This window comes from Athene cunicularia, assembly GCF_003259725.1.
Source record: "Athene cunicularia isolate RWA chromosome 14 unlocalized genomic scaffold, athCun1 chr14_part2, whole genome shotgun sequence".
In the NCBI taxonomy this organism is placed as follows: domain Eukaryota; kingdom Metazoa; phylum Chordata; class Aves; order Strigiformes; family Strigidae; genus Athene; species Athene cunicularia.
The window spans coordinates 560677-583040 of record NW_020799119.1 but is presented as its reverse complement, the minus strand read 5'-3'; the positions used below and the strand labels follow the sequence as shown (position 1 = coordinate 583040).

The 22364-nt window shown below is 41.5% G+C and overlaps 1 protein-coding gene across 7 annotated transcripts in view; it reads right to left on the bottom strand.

Annotated features, from left to right (window-relative positions):
• Positions 1-22364, bottom strand: part of TNRC6A (trinucleotide repeat containing 6A) — a 49915-nt gene that overhangs the window by 12954 nt on the left and 14597 nt on the right. For all 7 annotated transcript variants that reach the window (XM_026859406.1, XM_026859405.1, XM_026859407.1 and 4 more), the window contains 8 exons: positions 21768-21789; positions 13355-13690; positions 9226-9273; positions 2245-4833; positions 1254-1418; positions 907-1082; positions 641-721; positions 157-208 (listed from right to left, as the gene is read on the bottom strand). In XM_026859406.1, coding sequence (XP_026715207.1) covers positions 157-208; positions 641-721; positions 907-1082; positions 1254-1418; positions 2245-4833; positions 9226-9273; positions 13355-13690; positions 21768-21789 — 3469 coding nt within the window. The remainder of the gene's footprint in view (positions 1-156; positions 209-640; positions 722-906; positions 1083-1253; positions 1419-2244; positions 4834-9225; positions 9274-13354; positions 13691-21767; positions 21790-22364) is intronic.

The following is a 22364-nucleotide window of genomic DNA, read 5'->3' as shown; positions in this document are numbered from 1 at the left end:
ATATATATATATATATATATATATATATATATATATATATATATATATATATATATATATATATAGTTTTTAAAAAGTAATTTACAGAAGGATATGAACTAGAAGAGAGACTGGAAAGGAAAGCAGTAAAACCTAGGTAGGTTCTCCTATTCTTACCTCCAGACATGTCCATCTTATTGCTCTGTATGGTTTCTTCTGGTGATTCTCTCTGAAGTAATAAAATGAATCACAATTATTTAACAATAATATTTTTAAAAGCTAAACCTAAGACATTCCTATACAATATTTCAATTGAAACCTGCAAAAAAAAAAAAAAATCAAGACAAATCAGATGCTGTTTTAAAGCATTTTCTCCCTTTAAGTTGTTACCCAGTTGAGAACAGGTATCTTCACCAAAATATTTATGTAAGATTATTAAGTGAAACATCAGACTATTGGATGAATCCCTGGGTAGTGTTTACAAAAACGCTTCTGATCAATAAATAGCTCTTTTTGTAATGAGGATGCAAAGAAAAGGGATGGGCGAGAGGGAAGACAAACAGAAGTAAAAATACTACGAAAACAAACACCAGGCTAATCAAGCATTTTAATCTTTGTGCATTATAACTGGCAGTGAAGCCAGGTAAAGGTAAATACTTACTGAAAAACTGAGATTTGTGAATTGCTTAATGAATGGATTGATCCATGTTTCATCTTGCTTATTTCCACCTTTCATTATTCCCTTAAAAACAGAAAGGAATTCCTGTGATACTCAGGAGATGTTTACCACCTGCTGCTTCAGTTACATCATAAAACGTTACGAATGAAAATTAAAGCTTAATGGCTCCACTCAGCCCAGCAATCTGCTCTGACGTGGCTTTTAGAAGTGCCAACAGCGCAGAAACCTTGACTCAACCTCCTCATTACCTTTGTGGGCATTTTTTTCATATATGGTGGCCAATTTAAAGATGGGTTAGCTTCTTGTGAAGAACTGCTGTTCCACATTCCAATCTCTACATCCTCCTCTTCCTCCCAGCTGGTCTGACGACTGCCTGTCAATGGCATATCATCTCCACACCAACTATCTTGCATAGATTTAGGCCCTGTTGTGAAAAGAATCCAGCACGTTAACATTTCACCAGCAACTGACTGCCCTTAACACCCAAGTTAGCTTGATGTTTACTTCAAAAGCCCTCGAAAACGTAAAGCTTCCATAGAGGCATTTCAGCATCCTCAAACACCCTGAATTCCAAGGGGCTGCAGAAAGCACTCACCAGGTTTATTTGAAGCCTGTTGACCAAGAGAAGCACTTCCCCAGCCAGAGGTGCCTGCTGCATCGCTGATGGGTTCTCCCCAGCTAGTACCAGTATCCATGGGCTTACCCCACGCTGAAGTTCCATTATCTACAGTAGTGGCTGGAGTAGGAGGCTCTCCCCAACCTTTCAAAGCAGTATGAGTTATTGGCACGTTTTTCAACAGCATTTTAAAAGCTATCTAAAGAGACTCAGATGCTTTGTGTTTTCTAGATCCATAACATACAATAAAAAGCATCTTAGTAGACATTTACATTTTGTATGAAGGTAATTACTACAACTGTAAGCTGTTCTATTAAAAAAAAAAAAATCACAAAAATACAGGTTTCATATGGAAAAAGAATACATTTTGGTAACAGAAATTTCTAAGATATTAAGTTCCTAAAGAGCTGCTCATTATATTTAAGCTACTTCACACCTAAAAAGAGACAGAGCACAAACTACTTCTTCACCACCACATAAGCTCATCTGCAAGTATCATTACTCACTGCTCCCCAAACGACAGGATGAGGAAGCCTGATCTTGAGTCTGTATGAAACCATCACCCTTTGATCTCTCTTGTAGCAGCTCAATTTTTTTTTTTTTGGGGGGTGGGAAGTCTTTTGGCAACATTAAGTTTTAACTGGTTTAGAATCCAATGAAGAAAAATACTTTCGTTCCTCAGATACTATTTAAAATATCTTCTGTGTGTTCTCACACCCCAGAATTCAAGTATTGCTGTGGAGTCTTTATTACTCAAGCTATTTAAAACTAGAGCAATGTTCCAATCTGTACAAAAATATCAACCACCTATGAGCACTGCTGTTACTTTTCCTTTTAAAAAATAAAATGGTACTTCACTGGCACCTTCCCCTTTCCGCTCTGAAACTAAAATACTTGTATATGAAGGCAGAACAAACGAATTGTTTTAAAATTAACGGAAACCACAAATTTGCATAAAACCAAGTCTTACCAGAGCCCGAACTGCTCTCCTTGCTAGACATGGCACTTGAAGACAGTAGCTGCTGATGTACCTGTGCTTGCTGGTCTGAACTGCTGCTACTGTTTGGGACATTTTTATTCCACATATTCACATTTTTGTAGTTGTATTTGCTTGGATCACCCCAAGCAGAAGTTCCATCATCAATTTCCATTTTACGGCGTATTGATTCAGGGGACGGCTCCTCCCAGCCGGTGGGTTCTTCCTCCTTCGCTGGTGCCGGCATCGGCCCGCCCAGCCAGCCCGACCCTGGGGGTTTGGTTGTGGCAGATGGTGCTCCCCAGGAGCCAACATCCTGTTTGTTCCATTCTGGAGAGTTGATTGGCTTTGATGAATCCCCCCAAACTTGAGGCTGATTGGATTTAGGAGGGTCTCCCCAGCCCTGGTTCTGATTAGACTTCGCAGGCTCATCCCATCCCGAAGAACTATTTGGGTTCGTATTATTACCTCCCCAAGTAACAGAATTTGATTTACCTGGCTCATTCCAACCAGATACTGATCTGTCACTGTCGCTACCTCCCGAACTGGATTTCTTCGCCTCACCCCAATGGTTACTTCTTGAATTTTCACCCCAGCTATCACCGGCAGAAACTGCCCAACCCTGGCTGGCCTTTTGCCCATCTACCCATCCCTGTTTGATCTTCTGTGCGTCATTCCAAGATGCCTTTTCCTCTTTGCCACTTCCCCATGATTGATTGCTCTTGACCATTACTGTAGCAGCAGAATCTTCTTCCCACCCCCCTTGGCTGTTTGACCCTTTGGAGTCTCCCCACCTTGTAGCAGACTTTGGATCTCCCCACCCTGATACAGATGAGGTATCATTATTGTTAGGGCTAGGTCTATCCACACACCCCCCTGAGCTGGAAGTCTGTGTCACAGAGCCTCCCCAGGCCTCTGTCCCATTGTCAGTTTTTCTTTCACCCCTCGGGGATGTTTCGGTATCCCAGGCAGTGTTCTGTTTGATTGGAGTCTGTCCCCAACCAGAGTTGGAAAGGACACGTGGATCTAAGTCAGTTCTGTTCACTATGCTTTGGAGTAATGCATGCTGGTCAACTTTCCTTCTCTCTCGATTCTGTCCTTCTGTCGTTACTCTATCTTCATGGCATCCAGTGCTCTCCGAACTACCTTCGCTGTCCCCCGTACCAGTTTTGGCCCATGCGCTGCTCTGCTCAGTTATCTGAGAGGCAGCAGAACTCTGGCTGTTAAGGTCATCCTCCTCAGTAGATTTCCATCCGTTTGTAAACTTCCTGCTGTTGCCGTTCACGCTCTCGCTGGAATGCTGATTACTAGGCAGTTTACTCCACTCCCCATTGGAAACGTTAGTGCCAGTGTTTTGTGCAGGGTTGCCCCATCCTCTTCGACTTCCGCCAGCACTCGCACCATTTCCGCCTCCCCACGGCACGTTCTGGGAGTTGACTGTCCCTGCCTCCCACACCCCTCCTCCTTTATTCCCGTTGATTTGAAAGTTAGTGCTGCCAGGCCCACTAATGCCTGGCTGCATTAGAGTTGCATTCACAGTGTCACCATTAGCTTGGCTGTTTGGGCCTGAACATTTGTCTCCAGAGTAATTAGAACCATAGGCACCCCATGTAGTACCGTAAGATCCACCATTTTTCGCCTCACCATTGCTAAGATGAGAAATGGAAGTGCCATTTGTAACTGGAGAGGCCTGAATCTGAGAATGATTCATTGTGCTCACACGCCAGGCCCCATGCCCTGTATTATTAGGCAGTTCGTTAATCTGCACTGAACCAGCAGAGTTTGGTAAACTAGAGGTCATAAAGTTAGTAGTGTTATTTGGTCCATTCATTTCAGTGTTAAGGTTTTGAGGTTGCCCACTGAATGAAACCTTCCTTGTACCATTTACTTCAGAATCACAATTTTCCTGAAGGCTTCCCCAGGAACCATGGGCTGAACCACCCACTTTAGAGTTAATACTCTGACTATTAGATATCTGACCTATGGTACTGCACTGGATATTTGTGCCAGGATTACCACTCCCTACAGACCCTTTCAGGGCATGTCCATTGTTCTCCAATACAGGCCAGGCACCATGGTTGCCATTTGAATTCAAAGTGCTTGGATTTAACCCTCCATTTGATGAAGAGTTTATGGTGCCCCAAGCATTCATTCTATTGTTGCTACTTTCAGATTTGCTGTCAGGAGCATCCACAGAAACTTGACATGTGCTTATTATGGTTCCATGGGATAAACCCCACGGCCCATTAATACTTCCATTGCCCACATTATTGCTGTTGCTACCAACCACAAACTTATTTTGAGAACCATGTCCAATGCCATTTCGAATGCCATCATTTTCACCACCTGTGCTCCCTGAAGCCATTATAACGAGGTTTCTCTCTGACCCAGAGCTAGAGGCAGAGTCAGTGTCCATACATTCTGATGTCAACTCTGGGTCACTGCCAGTGATTGATGGCCATGCTTCTTTGTCAGAGCCGTCTACAATAACTTTATCCCAGTTTGTGCTGGAGTCACTATTTGAAGAGACTGGTCCCCAGTGAGAATTTTCATAATGGGATCCTAGACCACTGTGGTTCAGATCTAAAGGGAAGAAGGAAAGTCCAAGAGCATTATTATAAATTTAGTATTATTACTTCATTAAGCAGAAGAGAAAAAAAAGTATAAAGGTACTAAGCCAGGAATTACTTGGCTTATTTTAACACTACAGCCACTGAAGATGATGGAGAAAGCTTCCTGGTACAGCTGCTGAGAGCACCACCACACACACAACCCACCACACCTCTCACCAGCATGCAAAGCTGCACTCACAGAGAGCACAAAGCAGCACTCCTAAAGGTACACTTCTTTTTTTTGGCCAGAGAAAAAGGATTTTTTAGAAATACTCTGTATCACCACATACAAAGTATTTTCTAAAAACTTGTACACGTTAATAACTGAAATACTATATAAAAGACATTCTGAAAGGCAGAAATCTAAACAGGATAGTAAACTGACCTTGTAGTACCAACTGCTATGTGACAACAGCCAGAGAAACACACACCTTCCCACCCCCGTTGAGATACACAAGAATTCTTAAGTACAAGTTAAGATATTTTCTTTTGTACAGTAACAATCCAACACAAAAACCACAAGACCGATCTAAAGTTCTGCTGCCACAGAAGTACAGATTAAAAACAGTAGCTGAACTGGTACTTCTTATTTTCATTTATGTAAGAACTACTGCTTCTTTTCTGTAAGCTGATCATGCCTGGGAATCGACACACACACTCACTCACTTAAACCTTTCCTGGTTAAATACAGGCACTGTGGAATATCTGCCTCAAAATAAGCGCTATCGATTTTCATCTGTCTAAAGCTTTGCTGCAGGGACCTCCCCCCAACTGTTAAATCAAAACAGTGCCACACAGGTGCACCAGAAGATGAAACTCTGAAAGTGTGAAGCATATGAAAAATAGTAATGAACTTGGCAGCACAATGCAAGCACGAAACATCCCTGAAGTTTTTTTTACTTAGTATTTGCCTGCACTGGAAGAACCCCACACTGGTGTACGCTCGATGCCTGGGTACGTAGCAAACCACGCTTCTCTGCCCATTAAAGCATTCAGGTTTTTTAAAAAAGAAACTATCAACTTTTCTTTGAATGTTCTCTTTTTTTGCCTTTACTTACAATATTCAAAATAAATGTACCATAAGATAAAAGTTTCATAGCTCCTGCTCATTCTTAATAGACTTTCACAGCACATGCCTTACATCCGACCAGAAGACGGTGCAGTCGCTGTGCCCGAACGCTTCAGGACACGGCACCCGCTCAGGTTAGCGGAGCCAACAGCAACAAAACGCTACAGCTACCAATCCTTCATTTTCTCAGAAGCTATTTAAAGAACATTTAGGGACTGGCTGTTTTAAAAATGTAACACTAATTTACAAGCCTCTGGTGTTTCCAAGAAGCACAAGTTAACTGAAGTTTGAAAGGAAGCCACCAGCCACGAGGAGGGTCAGTCCTGCACCCAAACCCCCACCTACTGCTCAGTGTAAGGAACCGAGCTGCATCTACTCTATTGAAACCCTTAGTCAAAACTGCCACCTCCGTCAGAGGTTACAACGTACCCCAGACAGGGCTTCTGGCAGTAGCTCAGCTCTCAAACACAGGGATCATCCGGCAGGAGCCTGCTCTTAGCGCTCAACTGCAAAAAGGGTTGATGAGGTTTAGTGTCTGAAGCACGACTGACCAATCTGAAGAGAAGCACAGCTGATGTAGATGTAAAAGGAGATCTTATTTCAGTGCTTCCATCTCCCAAAAGGAACTTCAGAACACCATGACAAGCAGAAAATCCCATATTTGTACATCAGAGTGACAAATTTTAAATACTACATTATTTGAATTTATGATCTTGGTGGTCTATGAGGAAATGGGAAGGAACAAATCAAAAAAGCTTACATTTAAGTTATTATGGACAGTTTATTGAGTATCACACTGATGTGCCACAAGTTTTGGTCTATTTTTAGTGTATTTTCAATCAGTATATTCATCCTACAGTGAAAAAAGAGTCTAGCCGAAGACCCTGCGTACTCCTCGGAGCAGCCCAGAGCAGGGATCACCCTCTGCTCCTCCAGCAACCACGACAGGGGAAGCCTGAGAGTGTCCAGAAACAACTGTATAAGAGTCACGTAGTCACTACAAGAGAAACAAGGACCCTGGCACAGCAATTTGGAACAGGGAGTAGTGGAAGACGACCTGTGGCAGGTAGGAATAGCGCTGCAATAGCCACAAGTGCCTGGCAGCTCCACAGGCTGGGAAGAGAAGCACACAGCACCCCTGGGAGAACTGAAGACATTTGTTCAGCTGAACACAACCCAGAACCTGCCTATTAACCTGTTACTGGAAAAAAACATTGTAGGATTCGAGCAACTGTCCAGCGCCGCCCAAGATTCCAAATCTCACCCTGATATTTTGAAAAAAGACATTTGACCTATATTAAAAGACTAGTCAAAGAGCTGTCCGCATTCTCACAAAGGAGACAATCAACAGCACCAAGAGCTGCCCTAACAAAACAAAATCTTGGTTACATAAACATCATCCCAATAACATGATCAATTTTAAAAACAACATGAAAGCCTACAGATGGCAAACAGCCTGCATTCAGTTATGACTACAAGCCAGAGTGAAATGGTAAACAAACCCTAATTTGCACAACAATAGAATACATAAAAAAGCCTGTATTTATTAAAATTCTATTATACTAATTTAGATGCAACACACAGTTTGCAACGAACCAATACACAAACATCCTACAATGATTAATTTCCAGTCATCCAGAATTTTATCCTATTACATACAAAACTACCTTGACTAAGTCTTTTCCCTGGACATAAATGTGTCAGTCTAACATGAGCCACTGTTCTGAAATATCCCTATCTGAATCTCCACAACCCATGAACTTCTGAGATTAAGTATACTGAATAAGCAAAAGTATTATCTCTGGTTTTCCATATCTGGCAGATAGCACAAACACACCCTCAAAACCGACAACATACTGCATTTGGTGCACAGCAAAACAAGTCAGGAACAGCCTACTCATGGTCTTCTCCCAGAAATATTTAGAAGTTGCAACTTTTGCTGCTTAAATCCTGGGGAAAAACACAACCACACATGCCTGAGTTTCTTAAAATTCACTAATCTACTAAGATTTTTTTTTCAATAACTTGTAATAATTTAATGCTTTCTAGCTATGAGTTACCCCCGCAGGAAATGTTTGCAGGAAACTGTGTGTATTTTCTGAAGTAGTTTGTTTGTTTTAATGTACCATCACATGGTCTAAAATAAACAGTAGGATTTAGAAGCATAAATTAAGAAATACTTGAATCTTGCTCCCTGCCTCCTTTTCCAGTCCCAGTACATACTGGTACCCACAGACTGACAGTACTATACCTTGCCCATTACTGTACCTCCAGTCCTCATGAAAAAAATGCGTTTTAGTAAACAAGCTTTTTAGCTTTTAGTAAACAAGCTAAGAAGCACCTTTCTTATGAAATGACAAAACCAAAAGAATAAAATCTGTTTGTTAATGTCACCTATCCGTTTCTCTGTGGTGAAGAAAAAGGTCTTGCAGACCGTGTCTTCTTAGAGCCCTCCAGCCCCAGAGCTGGCAGAGGTAGCCGTGAGCCTCCCAGCAGGGCGGGAAGGCTGCCAGGACGGGACAAGGAGGCTGCCAGGACACGGGTGCGTGTCCCCTGCGCCCGAAGGGACCCGCCTGCTCGCCGCCCCCCTGTGCTGCCCCAGTGGGGGCTCTGGCCCGGGCTCCTGCTGCACTGAGCACCCCGAGGGAAAAGAGGGGAGGTCGAACATCACCCCCTGGAGGGCAGCCTTCAGAGAAACCCCAAGGAATGCCCCGGGAAGTCTCCCCTAAGCCCTGCAAGTCTCAGGCAGCATGTCCCCGCTCCCCACACAGCACATGTGCTCCAAAGCCTTACTCAGACAGCAAGTGCTCTTCACCAGCATCCCCAGTAACCCACGTACGCAGCTGCAGGCCTTCACACACTGCTACCCCAGCACAAACTCAGCGTTCAAAACAGAGGGGCCCCCAGATGTGATTTCCACCACAGTGCCATGAAATGTCTCCGATATCAAGCACAAGCCTGCGCACATTAGTCAATGCAACACCACGAAGAGGCAATTTAACATGTAAGCATAAAGGTAAAAAAAGACATGTAGTGCTTTAAAGCCAAGGCGCCACAAAATATCTGCTTTGGTATGAATTCTGACGTTATTTTAGAAAATTAAAAATGTTTGATTAAACATAGTTAACCAAATGTGTCACGGCACAGAGGAAGCACACTTCAGTCAGTCGTTCACACGACACATGCTATCAGAAAACACAACCCAAAGAATAAAAAAATAAAAATCGGACAAAATCATGTGATACATGCAACTAAAAAAAAAAAAAAAAAAAAAGTGAGATTTAAATATCTGACCTGACTGGTTAGGGGAGTGGCTCACCAAGTCCCGAATGGGAGGCATGCCTACAAAAAAACAAAAAGCAAGAAAATTACAGAAACATTAAGTAAACTATCCCTCTGAGAACAGTTCCCAAAGCACCCATTTATTTAAACCCATTTATAAGCACCCCTGCTTCAGGAAAGGCTTCTCTCAAGAGCCATCTCTCAGCCCTGCCCGTGCTAGCGACAAATTCTGAGCTGCCTCGCCCACAGTGCTGAACACGCCACAGGGAGCAGAGCCACCGATAGCAAATCCAGCTTTAGACATGTAGCATTTAGATTTAATTATTAGCAATTGTGCTGCTTTTACTAATTATTTCCACTACAAGTTAGTTTTTATACATTTGTTATTTCGTTAACACATTTAACATGTTCTTAAAAGTTTAATTTATATAAAAAAGAAGAATTTATAGTCATCGAAACCAGAACCAACTTTGACCTGTACTAACTTAGAATTTCAGAGGTCAGCCCTGAAACTTAAGCAAGTTCATATCACTTCCTTGAATGACATGCTTTTTCCACCTGATTTAGCAAGCAGAAATAACTAAGTACAGCCCAACTCTGACTTAACCTAAGCATGTGCATAACAGACTGTCATTTACCACTCTTTGATGGCTGCTTCCTCCTGAGTGTCCTACAGGCAGCACACGAAAACAAAGCCAGTGTTTCAAATTCACAAATTTTACAGTTGGGAGAACACAACTGTTATGTTCAAGGCAATGTTCCCTAAATTAAGTCAACCTCCATCACTACTAACTGCAAATCCCAACTGCTCACTTCTTCCCTGGCTCCTACAACGAGAGGAAAAAAAACCCTCCAGTTACAGGAAGAATCTTTAATTTCCAAAGGCTCTGACTGTAACATAATTTTGCAGCTCTGCAAGATGCACAAGGATAAAGCAAGATCCACTTGTGTCAAAGGAGGAATCCGAGTAACTGGACTAACGCCAGGAGTCTGACGGTGCTCTCCTGTTTTGTTCTGTCCCACAGTTGTAAGCAATTACTGCTGGCAAATATTTTAGCTCAAGATATAAATCATTTCATTGTGTAATAACCACCTGGCTATTCTGATGTGCTAGAAAGCAGAGAGGCAAACAAATGTACCAAGGCAGCATTCAAGACCTTCCTTACATGTGAAGTTTACACAGGGGGGAACATTTCAGTAAAGCAAACAACTGAATTGGGTATGAAAATGCTCTGATAAAGAGCTACTTATGTACATTTCTTAAAATAGCCATCTTGGTACAAGACTGTATCTGTTTCAGAAGTACTACATGGCATGAGCTTCACTTATGTGTCTACTAAAAAGATATGCCAAATGTCCTAGAAACAGCAGAAAAAAAAACCCTGAACAACCCACAGGACTATCCCTTCTCAAGCTTTACTTCTAACGAAAGCTGGTTAATTTTTGAAAGAGAAGGTGATGGTCCACAAAGAGGTTTTTTGTGACCACTGATATAATTTAAAAATTCCCCTATAATGAAGACTTAAAAACTTACTGTGGCCAGGGTAATTAAAGGAAGACTTTAAATGTAGCAGTACTTGTGTTCCCTGGCATTTACAAACCTACCAAACAGTTACAACCACAGCTGGAACCAGGGAGAGATCCTACCCCAGGGTCTCTCATGGAATGATGGATAAAACAACCGCAGTCATTACCAATTCCAGCAATTTTGACTTCAACACGTCAAGCCACAGTTTTTCTTTTAGCCCTAAAATACAGATCGATCCAAATAACCATTAAATAATGCTTTAAAAAAGTCAGAAACTTATCTTCAAAGACACTCTGTTAAGGTATGAAATCTGTTAACCTGAACAGCATGTATGCGGATATTCTTTCAATGGGGAAGGGATCTACAGATGTGTCAAATTTAATGAGATTTTTAATTTCAGAGAACAACAGGGAGAGTACCTAGAAGTTGTTGCTGGATGCTAAAAGAGGAACCATGGAGAGTGAGTAAGAGTGAGACAGGCAAATGACAGTAGTGTTTCCTTTCAGATACAGAGGTGCCAAAGGACACCGAGTCACTGCTGCGTGCTGCTGGGCTACGGCCACCTCCAGGCTACCTCACAGGCAATCCACTAGCCAAGACCCTGAAACCATTACAGAAATCCAGCACTGAAAATCTACTTTCCTTTACATCATCATATACCTACAGTTCTCAGAGAAGATGGCAAAAGATCCCAACCAGACATTATTCCTGGTTCCAGTGGAGGAACGGGCTCTTACAGCGCAGATACACGGCACCAAGGAATGAGACCCTGGCGCCCAGCCCCACGTGTGGGCTGTGACGAGTTCAGCGGGGATTGCCCCCGCCCAGTGCCCAGTTAAACCTGACAGGATGCTACTGACAATGCAGACTTTTTCTCAGGATGGGAAAGTGATTTGGCCAACCTTTCTCTCCCCTAAAGGCTCTCAGAACCTTTTCGTTACCAGCTGGATGTGGAGACACACTACTCAAACCGCAGAACTACTCCTCATGCAGCGGGTGCCTCGGAAGCTCAGGACAGCGCCGCGGCAGCACCGCGCAGGGACGCGCTCACAGCGCCCAGCCAAAGGCTGGCCGGCCACGCCAGCACAAAACCCAGCAAAACGGGGAAGAATCCAACACACAAACGGGAATCCAACTAAATACTGGGCTGGTGTTCACAAAAGAAGTGAAATGAAGGACAGTACACTGAAAAAACTCCTCTGGGCAGGATTAGGAGGTTTAATACATTGTATAAAGAGTAATACTTTTTAAATGAGTTTACATGTGAGTTATTTAAATCACTACTTGCTACCATACAATCTGGCCAAAAAGTTTCATCTTAGAAGCAAGCAAGTATATGAAAGGTTACTTTAAACCTGACCATAGACAGGAACAGAATTATACAGATGAAGTAAAACCAAAATATTAATTACTTAAACATTACTTCTTGGAATGGTGAAGAGTTCTATCAGTATGTTACAAGAATAATACTGGAAAGTAATACCAGAAGCATTCATCAAGGGGCATGTGGATAAACTGCTTCCATGCTCTGATTGTTTACTTTTGTTTTAAATACCGGTTCTTCAGGATTCAGTAATCAGAATAGCTCAAAATTTAACTAAAACTTGAAACATCAAGGCTATTTTCCAGAAATCTTTTTAACTGAAGGGGCTAGGAGTCACATCCTTTGTGGTGGTGTAGAATGCACTAATGTTGAGAAACACTGGAAATTCAGTACAGTTTGAGAAGAAACTATCTACGGGAACAAGTTGGATCACTACTTCTATGTGCACGTCAAAAATTAAATACAAATATAAAAATAAGAAAGTTTGCCCAACATTTTAAGTGTTAGCATGCATTGTTATCAAATCCCTTTGAAAATCACTTTTTTTTTCCCCAGCCACAAATAAGACTGTCTTTATTGTCCTAAAAAATTTGCTGAACTGCGTGCACATTCACTGAACGGCAGATTATGCACGTGTAACACAAGTTTACTAATCTGAAAAGGGCATTTGAAGAGAATGCATAACAAGCCAAAATAACAAAGGATAACTACACTTAAATAGTAATAAAGGTAAAGGCCAATCCATTTTGTAAGACAACCAAGCTTCATGTAGATGAACAAAGATGACCTAACAACAAAAAGCAATTCTGATATTCTAGACAAGTTGTCCTTAGCTGTATCTCTGGATAGGAAGAGAGAAAAAAAGTCTGGAGATGCTGTTCTGAATGCTCTGGGACCTGGCTGAAAAACCCTTCCTTGTGAGATCTCTGTATCAAAACTGGATGCAAAAAAGATGCTTCGTACCATGACCATGATGAATTAGTGGGACAAACACTGGAAATTCAAACATGGCAGCAGTCACACTGGCTTCACCATCCGCTCAAAACCAGACACGTCTATCGTACACCACTGGCAACGAGGAGCAACTACGGTGTCTTCAGTGTCAGCATGGAACTTGCACAAAGATGGCTGAAACCATCCCACAATGCTTGATATTAAGGTGTAACACAGGAAAATATCATGCTACAGCTTACATCCAGTATAAATAATATTAGCTCAAATATTTCAGTAATAATCGAATTTAAACTATTCTATTTTAGTTACAGTAAAAGAAGGTACCGCCCCCTCACCTGGCTGTTTTTTGCTGCTGTTCGGCACTTCTCCGTTGGTCACTGGCTGTTTATTTGTGACAGTGCTGCCTCCTGACTGGCCGTTTAATACTTTAGGAGTAGATCCCAGGTTTGCAGCTATAACTGGTAACTGCTGACCTCGTTTCAGAAGCTGTTTCTGTTCCTGGTGTCGAAATCGCGGTGGTACTTCACGAGGAGGGTATCGAGGCAAGGTCTGCTGCTGCTGACTGTTGGCTGTGGCCCGCTTGGCATTATTATTAGTGCTGGTTACTGTGGAAGTGCCGTTAGAGGTGACAGGCTGAGGCTGGCTTACACTTGTCTTTGTTTGTTCTGGCACTACCCCCACCCCCAAAAAAAAGAAAGTTGGACAAAGTTATTCATAAGAACAGCAACTTAAAAAATTGAAGACTAAGTCAATATTCTTAGATGTGTTTATATATTATGTAATGGCAGCATTTTTGATTCAAGCTGTAACTCATTCCCCATTAAATGCTCTTTTATCCCATAATCACAGCTTTAATAGCACAGATCTGGAAGCAGAAATATGTCTTGCTATCGCTCCTAACAAAGTTATCGCGGTTAAAGTATGCTACTACTAACAACCTTCCTGTAGAAATCAGTACTGTGCCAGTTTATTTTGGCATTGAAACTTTATTTTAAAAAATATTTAAGTAATTAAAAAAAAAAAATCTTACTCCAATGGGAAACTTAAGCGTTATGTACAGAAAAACGTTATGATCTTGCCCGAAAAGAACAAGAGGTGAACAGGACATACAGAACGCATTGTCAAGACTCGCCTCTATCAACCCTACCAGCCAAAGGGAAACCTGTTCATACCCTTAAGTCAATCTGTTGCCAGCAGGAGAAGCTGAGAGTGCAGGTACCCCCCTCCCCAGGTTGACAGGACTGTGCCAGCATCGATAAAATACCCAACGTGCAACTGCAACTCCAAGTTATCCTTCAGCCTTGACAGTGTGGCCACTTCAAGGCAAGACGAAGGTCAAATAATTTGCAGAGGTCAGCTGTGAGCAAACACAAACTCAGAGGCTGAATAAAGGGAAACCCACAACATCCCCAACGCCTCTGCCCCAAGCAGTACCAAAGCCAAGATGGCAAGAACGGGGTGTTCAGGTGTAGGTAAAGCAGCTCAACACCCCGAAGGGACCCAGCGAGCTATGGATGTGTGTTTCCCGGCCCTACTGCCATCCACCCCAACCACAAGGGCTGAGCCGTACCTCCAGCCCCTCACATTAGCGACATGTTAACGTGATTTTCCAATTTCTCGGATGAGGTATGCATAAAGTGAGTCTAACATTTATTGTGGAACTTCCTGAGATACCTCAAGACTCGATCCTGACCTCCCTCAGCACTGACCTACCTACACGGTCAAGTCACCATCTCCACCCAGAACTTCACAAAATGAAACTGGCAGTTCTAGAAGTTACTGAAGGAAAATAGTTTCATCCGTGCAGCATTCCTGCTGCTAACAGCAAGGTCAAAGCTCGGTAATGCAGCTTCTCCGGTGACAAACATAAAAGAGGTTCCTCCTAGTTACAGGTCACTCCTTCCCCAGCAACACGACCCTCTCTGGGCCCGTGCAGCCAACAGAGGGGAAAAGTGACCCAGGCTGAAGTCAGCCCCACAATTTTTTCATGAAGGTCCTGTGAGAGAAGAGTCCAGGACGCAGCTCCGTCGGCTCCTCTACGGCAGTGGCGGGCTGGGGAAGGGGAGCGACCCCGCGGGCTGGGGAAGGGGCAAACTGAGGCAGGCGGCACTGCTGGGGACCAGCGAGGCTCTGGCTCCGCACCGCAGGGCGAGGCGGCGCCCAATTACAAATCAGGTTTCAGTTACTATAAGGCTGTATTTGTTTTCAACAATAGTTCTGCACACTGGCAGCATCTAAACATACATGACTCGAGGCTTAAGAGCAGCATCCTCAAACCACTTCCCTGCTGTGTTCCATTTAAGTTTCCTGGCATGTCAGCAGCAGGGATATTGTTACTACATGGCTGAAAATGTAGTTTTCTGGGGCTTTTAAAATTTTTTTTCATTTGTTTAAAGACCATTTTATCATTCACTTTCAGAACATAGTCATGTGAATACAACATAAAAAATAAATGAACACAAACTCCTTAAGCTTTTGTTTAAGGAATCAATTTGAATACTGTCAGTGTTACTTATGACTAATTTCTTTTTATTTCTACTATAATATGCAGTTACGTATTTTGAAAAACACATACACAAAGGCCATTAGAATAAACTGTCACCTCAGAATCTGCATCTGAGTTGTGTTTTCAAGGAACATTACATTTAGGCTACTTAAGCAAAGCAGAAGAGAACACTTTTAGCCACCTCCTTGTTTCGCAGGAGACGGCAGTCTCCAGGGGAGAGGAGCTGCCCCAGCCCCACCACAGCTCTGACCCAGCGCTCCCTATTTCACAGCTGACCGGAGAAGGACAGAATTAAGGAGAAGAACAGCCAAGACATAAGTCAATTTAATGTACAGAGCACAGGGAATAGGGATATTCAAAAGCTGTTAGATAAACTGACAAGTTGATAAAAATCACCAATAGCATATCAGATTCCATCAACCGAAGTCGTTAGCTATATTTAAAAAAGGAGGTAACTCGGGTCAGATTCCTTACATAATGTTTTGATGCATATAGTGCAACAAGAACTTAAGATCAAAACTGAATTTTACAAATACAAAGAAGTTTGAAATCTATTTCCATTTATTAATTTTCAAATTTCCTGGTTTAATGATAACGAAAATAACTGAGAATCCCTGAGCCTTGGGGGGGGAGGGCCATTTATTTTAACAAATAGCTAAGAATCTGTCAACATTTTAATGCACAAGCACTTAGCACATTCCTGCGGTCTAGGTACTGCAACAAGCTTTGAAATTAAAAAAAATAAATTCTTCACATACCGCAACCTGTAGAACTACTGCCCAAATCTTAACTTTTTCATCTATCAGCATGCCTTCTGCTGCAACTGCTTCACACCAAGTACTCTTCACAGCTTCAAGCACAGCTCAGCCTGCACCTGAGGTGTGCTGACAGCAGAAAACCACCACTTTTTGCAGCCAGTGTATCATTATCAACCCAACAAAGTAATGACACCACTTAGGGACACATATACATCCTTTAGCGTTCTGCACACTGTATTTTTTTTTTTTCCTGTCAGTTTAAGTGGAAAGCACACCTCACTCAGATTATTTTTTTTTTTTTTTAAATCCAACACAGAACACCCCACAACAGGGTCAATGAAAGATATTCATTTTTCCCTACAGTACTACTTCCATTCATGTACAATTTCTCCTCTCAGATAAAATCATTTCTATACGACATTCCACGAGACATCCAGAGTTGCAAATAGCATGCTTAGGGCCGTACTGCAACCCAGCAACGTTAGTACTTTCCCGTCCCAATTAAAACCACTTTAAGACCCGGTGCGTATTATAACATAATCCAATGGACTTGCAGGTAATCGAATCACTTTTGACCGTAAAAGTAATAAACAAGCTACGTTCTGCCAAGCCAGCCCCTAAGCTACGGCATGAACGAGACTTCACAAACAGTTTTAAGAAAATTGTATTTCTCATATATTCTAAGCATTCATTTCCTTTGAAAATGTGGTAATTCTTTCCAGTATTATCAGCAAACTAGATAGAAATCTACCAAATAATAGGCTTGTAGTAAAGAATGTGCAGTTTACATCTGTACCTTAATTTCAAAGTAAATTAATCAGAAGTGCCACAGAATTCTCTTGCCTGCGCTTCCCTAAGTACCACAAAGTTTTAAGCTATACAGTTTATCCTGTCCAACATTTTCTGGTCCAAAACTTCTCAGAAGACTAAATAATACATTAATATTCCAATATGGCTACTATAAATTCCAACACCCCTTAATCACTGTATTAATATTCTGTTATACACCAGTTCCTTGCTTAACAAAAGTTTGCTCTGCACTTCAGTATTTTATTCTGAATCATGTTAAAGCAGAAAGAGTATTAACAGGCTTACAGTCTATCACAGTTAATTTACTTGACTAGTAATAGCAAGTTTACAGAAACAAGTATTAAAAATGACAGTTTTTCATAAAGAACAAACCTGCTGAAAACCCACAAAGCAGGGGATGGTGAAGTTACAGTTTACAGAGAGATTCCAAAGAAAGACGCTTCCAACTTGTGTTGCTTTCCCACTCTGCAGATTTCATTAGAAAATGGAGGAGAAGCATGGTGTCATTTTACTGCTCCAGGAGTGCTGCCTGCCAACTCCTCCTGGAGTAGGGCCAAAAAAAAAAAAAAAAAAAAAAAAAAAAAAAAAAAAAAAGGCAGCTGTTTGAATAACTTTAATGCAGATGGAAAACAGTTTCTCGCTCGCACAAAATCAGCGTACAAAGATCAAATCGTCTACTAAACCACACAAAGAACAGCACCAAGCTGTCATTTAAATGTTTCTTCTTGCTGCTGCTGAAGCTGACCTCTTAAAAATGTATTGTAATGCTCTCTCCCTGCATGTCATGCCCCAAAGAGTTGTCAGTGCTGGAATGCTGAAGGGCAAACAGAGGAAGTCTGGCTTTCAAGCTGACACACGTAAGATGTAGTGCTAGAATTTTCGTTGTGGAAAAATGGCCGCAGCTGTAAGCTCAGCTAGCTGATCTGGAAAATATCTAACTGTTTGCCAATTCATTAACCCCTGAAGATCCGCACAAAGGTAAGTTGTGTGCCATTCCTACGGGTAATTTTAACAGCAAGCATTTCTTACTCTGTTCATTTTTGCTATTTGCTTTCAAGATTTAAAAGCTAACATAACAGCTTTTCCAATCAGGAAAAGCACAGTTAGGCAAGTGAAAAAAAACACAAAAAACACCAAAAAACAAACCAAAAAAAAAGCTCCACTGACAAAAAACAGAAGAGTTAGTGTATTAGGGCAATTTTGCTTCACAGAGAAGAAAATGAATAAGTTTCCAAGGTGGGAAATATGAGTCAAAAGATTTCAATTCCACACCCAGCTATTTTTAAAAGCACTTTCCGTTTCAGTGGTTGATTCAAAGTTTATTCTGTTCTGCAATAAAAGTAGTACTTTATGCCTCTGCCTTCTACAAAGCAGAGGAATTCAGAACTGCAGATTGACAGATGTTTCCAGCTCTAGCTTGCATTGTTTCGCAGAGCACAAAAGCATCCAGAACAACTAACCACAACACTAGCATCAACATTACTGCTTAAATTTTAGAAATTACTTCACTGGGGTATTATGAACACACATTAAAGCGAGCGCAAAAAGATATTTCATCTCATAGCGAAATCTCGTTCTGCAGAAGTACACCATGATTACTGAAGCGAGCATGTACAACAAAGCTCAAACATTCTTAAACAGTATTTACTTTAGTGCTTGGCTTATCGTTAGCTACTTGTGGCCACAGTGTGGTTTGTAGAGTCCTGTTTTAGGAGGAATTCAGGGTAAATTGATTTTGTCTGTCTTTAACAGCACTGACATTAAACACAGCAAAAATACGTCTTTTGCCAAGCCAGAAGGAACACCACAACAATTGACAAATTCTACAGTATTCTCAACTAATAAGGACATTCAAATAATAGTTATTTTTTCCTGAAATACCTGGTACAAGAGCACTTGGAGGGCACTTGTCAATGTACAAATTTGTTATGCTAGCTGCTGCAGACAGAGAAACCTTCCACTTAGCGACTAAATAATACATTCATCTCTAACTCCTATGAACTTCCTCTTCCCTCTTAATAAAACCAGATGTATAAAACCAGACAGGTTAGAATATTTGAAACCCACAGGAATGACATACATGCATTTTTAATGACGATACTACAGTATTAAAATGCTACTTGTACCAGAAACATTTATATTAGCATCATCTTCATCACTTCCCATTCCTATTCCTGAAGAGGGGGGGGAAAAAAAAAAAACAAAACCAAACAGCACTATTAACTTCCTCAAAAGGTCATCTTATAATTTTACATGCACACTGGTAGCTACTTCAGCTGGTACAAAAGCAATTTCTACCTTAGCTGAAACAACATTTTGAAGCCATCCAAACTACGCTTAAAAACAAGAAATAACCTCCCTTACCCACCCCCACCACTTAACCAGCTACTTTTCTAAAAGAAGGAACATAATTCTGAATAATTTAGAGATCCTATACTCTTGTATTTTATCTTCAGCTCATGCACAGAATAAATTATTTAAGACATTAACGCGATGGAAACTTGGAAACTAATGAAACATTAATTTGCATCCTGAAAACAAGTAGGCAAAACTGTTGAAACAATGAAAGAGCTATGCGCAACATAAGCAACCAATTTTGTTCCTATAGAAACTCTTGCAAAAAGTTGCGTATCTGAATCTCATCATGTCTGCTCTTCAGAAGGACTGCCAGCCTGCGTTTGACAACTCTAAATTCCTGCTAAACTTCTCAAAATACCCTTTTAATAAAAACATTAAAGTTGGAACTTAACAATCCCATCAGTAAACATTAGGTCTCCAAGGAGAAAATGGAGAAAATAAAAAAATCACCCTCTGTCCTTGAAAAGAAAGGCATTTTCTTTCAATTTGAAGATTAGCATCAGGTAGCCCATTGAACAGAATTACTGCCCTCCTGCCTTCATGCTATTTTTAGCCATTTGCTTTTGCAGCCTCGTCCCCGACGTGATGCATGGATGCCAGCGCAGCATAAGCACACAGGTCAGACGTTCACTCAAAACGGACGTTATTATTGACAGCAAAGTATTTTACCATTCTCCTTCACCATCTCTTCAGATATATTTTATTACTTCAGAACAAAACCAAAGAGTTTCACAACTCATTAAATCAGGCATATTATCTTAGAGGCCTTACGTCAGGAAAACACAGAAGAAAACAAATGCTCGGCCTGTACTTCAAGTGCAATTCCACGCACTGCTCCAGAAGGGGTGCTTTAAAAAACAAATTTAGAGTGTTCAGTAATTATAATACTCTTCCAGCAATTTTATTAAGTATTCAGCCCTGTGCTTAATGACAGCCACAGACCTCCCAAGCGATTCCAGTGCCCAGCGTTGGGTGAAGCCCCAGGATGGCTGCACGGCTGGTCCCGGCACTGACACTGCCCACAGAACAGCTCACAGACACTCCTGCAGCCACCACGCTCCGGCAGCTTCCTCTGCCTCAAGAGAAGGACACCCCATACCCAAACCACCAGCCCCCTGTACGCGCCACGGAGGAGAACTCCCCAAGACACAGAACCTGAGCGGCCCGCGATCCCTGAAAACCTACTGGTCCTGCTCAAGCTGTTGGGGGTTTTTCCCCCCCCCATTTAAACACACACACTAAAGTATACATTGCACTTAAATAAACTAGACCTAAATGCGCCTCCTGATACCCAGTAATGGTGCTGCAGTCCTCGGCAGGCGAATCAGCGCGTTTTTTATGTGGAGAACCTGCCTCCTCCATTCCAACCACACACGAACTAGGATGCTTCTTCAAACACACGCCTCAGTAATGGACACTTTCATTTGTTTCTTCATCCCTTCTCAAGCGCAGTGTGTCCTCTACCATTTTACTACCTTCATGCGAGAACAGCACTTCAAACACTTTTTGATTTTTCCAACAGTAATTGCATCTCTGCTAAGCAGGGCTTCCAAGCTCCCGTTTCTACCACTGCTCAAGTATTAAATCAAACCCAAAGTTCCCAGAAAACGGGGATTCAGCAAGCACTCCACATGATCACTTACGCAATTACCATTCACTTCCCAACTAACAGGTTATGGGCTAGAACTAAAGAGAAAGCCAAAAGAATCTTTCTCTGCCCTTTACAGAAGCCGGTTGGAGCGGAGATCTGTACAAAACCCACAAACATTCAGAAGAACTGCAGTGTTCCCAGCCTGGCACTGAACATCCAAGTTACACCTTTCAGAAAGCACCATCCTGATCACTGTGCCACAGGCAATAGTTCAACAAGCGATTGATATGTCTAGTTTTAACTATCAAGCATTCCCAACCCCAGCTGCACTTACAATAGTTGGAAATGAAATTTCAAAGCGACCCATTACGTGGATCTATACATGGTCACACCACGTATGTGTTAAGAGTGTGTGTGTACTTTTCAAACAAAGCAAAAAAAGAGGAAAAAAGCAAATAAGGAAAAGAACTCAAGGTATTAAGTATATGCTTTGTGCTGTGTAAGTAATTAAGAATGGAAAATAGGAAGAACAGAAGACTCCAATCCCTGGAACAAACCCTTAGCCATTACCCTTCTAGTCTCTTGAGGGCACTGAGAATTGCAACTGAAGTTTCAAGGATCCCATCTTTTACTTTTGAGAAGAGCTTTCAGGTGACATTTGATTCAACATTATTTAAAAACACTGAAATAATATATAGAATAGAAATAACTCTAAAGTAACTTACCTTTGATTTTTTGTTCAATGGCCTAGAATAAGAAAAAAGAAGTGTCATTCATCTGGGCAGATAAAGAGAAAAACCACATGTGCACGTGCCACTTCATAAAACAACATTAGCTTCTGACTTTCCTCTTTTAAAATATTTTAAAGTTATTTAATTATCTACTCCAGACGTGTTTCTCTAACCAGCCCATGCCTATTATTCCTTACGCTGTTTAAACGTTATAGAAAACAAATTAATGTGAAAGATAACTACATGAAACAGACTGAATTAAACTTGCAAATTAAGGTGTTTGAAACGAGATAAAAACTGTGCCTGGAAGCAAAGAACCACCACCACTTTTACTGCAGAATATGGCAGGGGAAGAGGGAGGGACCTAGAAATTTAAAGGAAGTAAGAAAGTAAATGCAAATACTTTAAGTCTTTCATTACCAAGATTCAACTGGTTACACCTGTGATACAGCCAAGAGATCTACTTGAATACAATTTTACCATAGGATAAAAATGGGGAAAGAAGCATTTTTTTTGTATGGAAATGCACCTTACTTGTTCAGTTTTAACTACAAAACATAGTGAAACCAACTTCATAAAGGACCCCCCAAA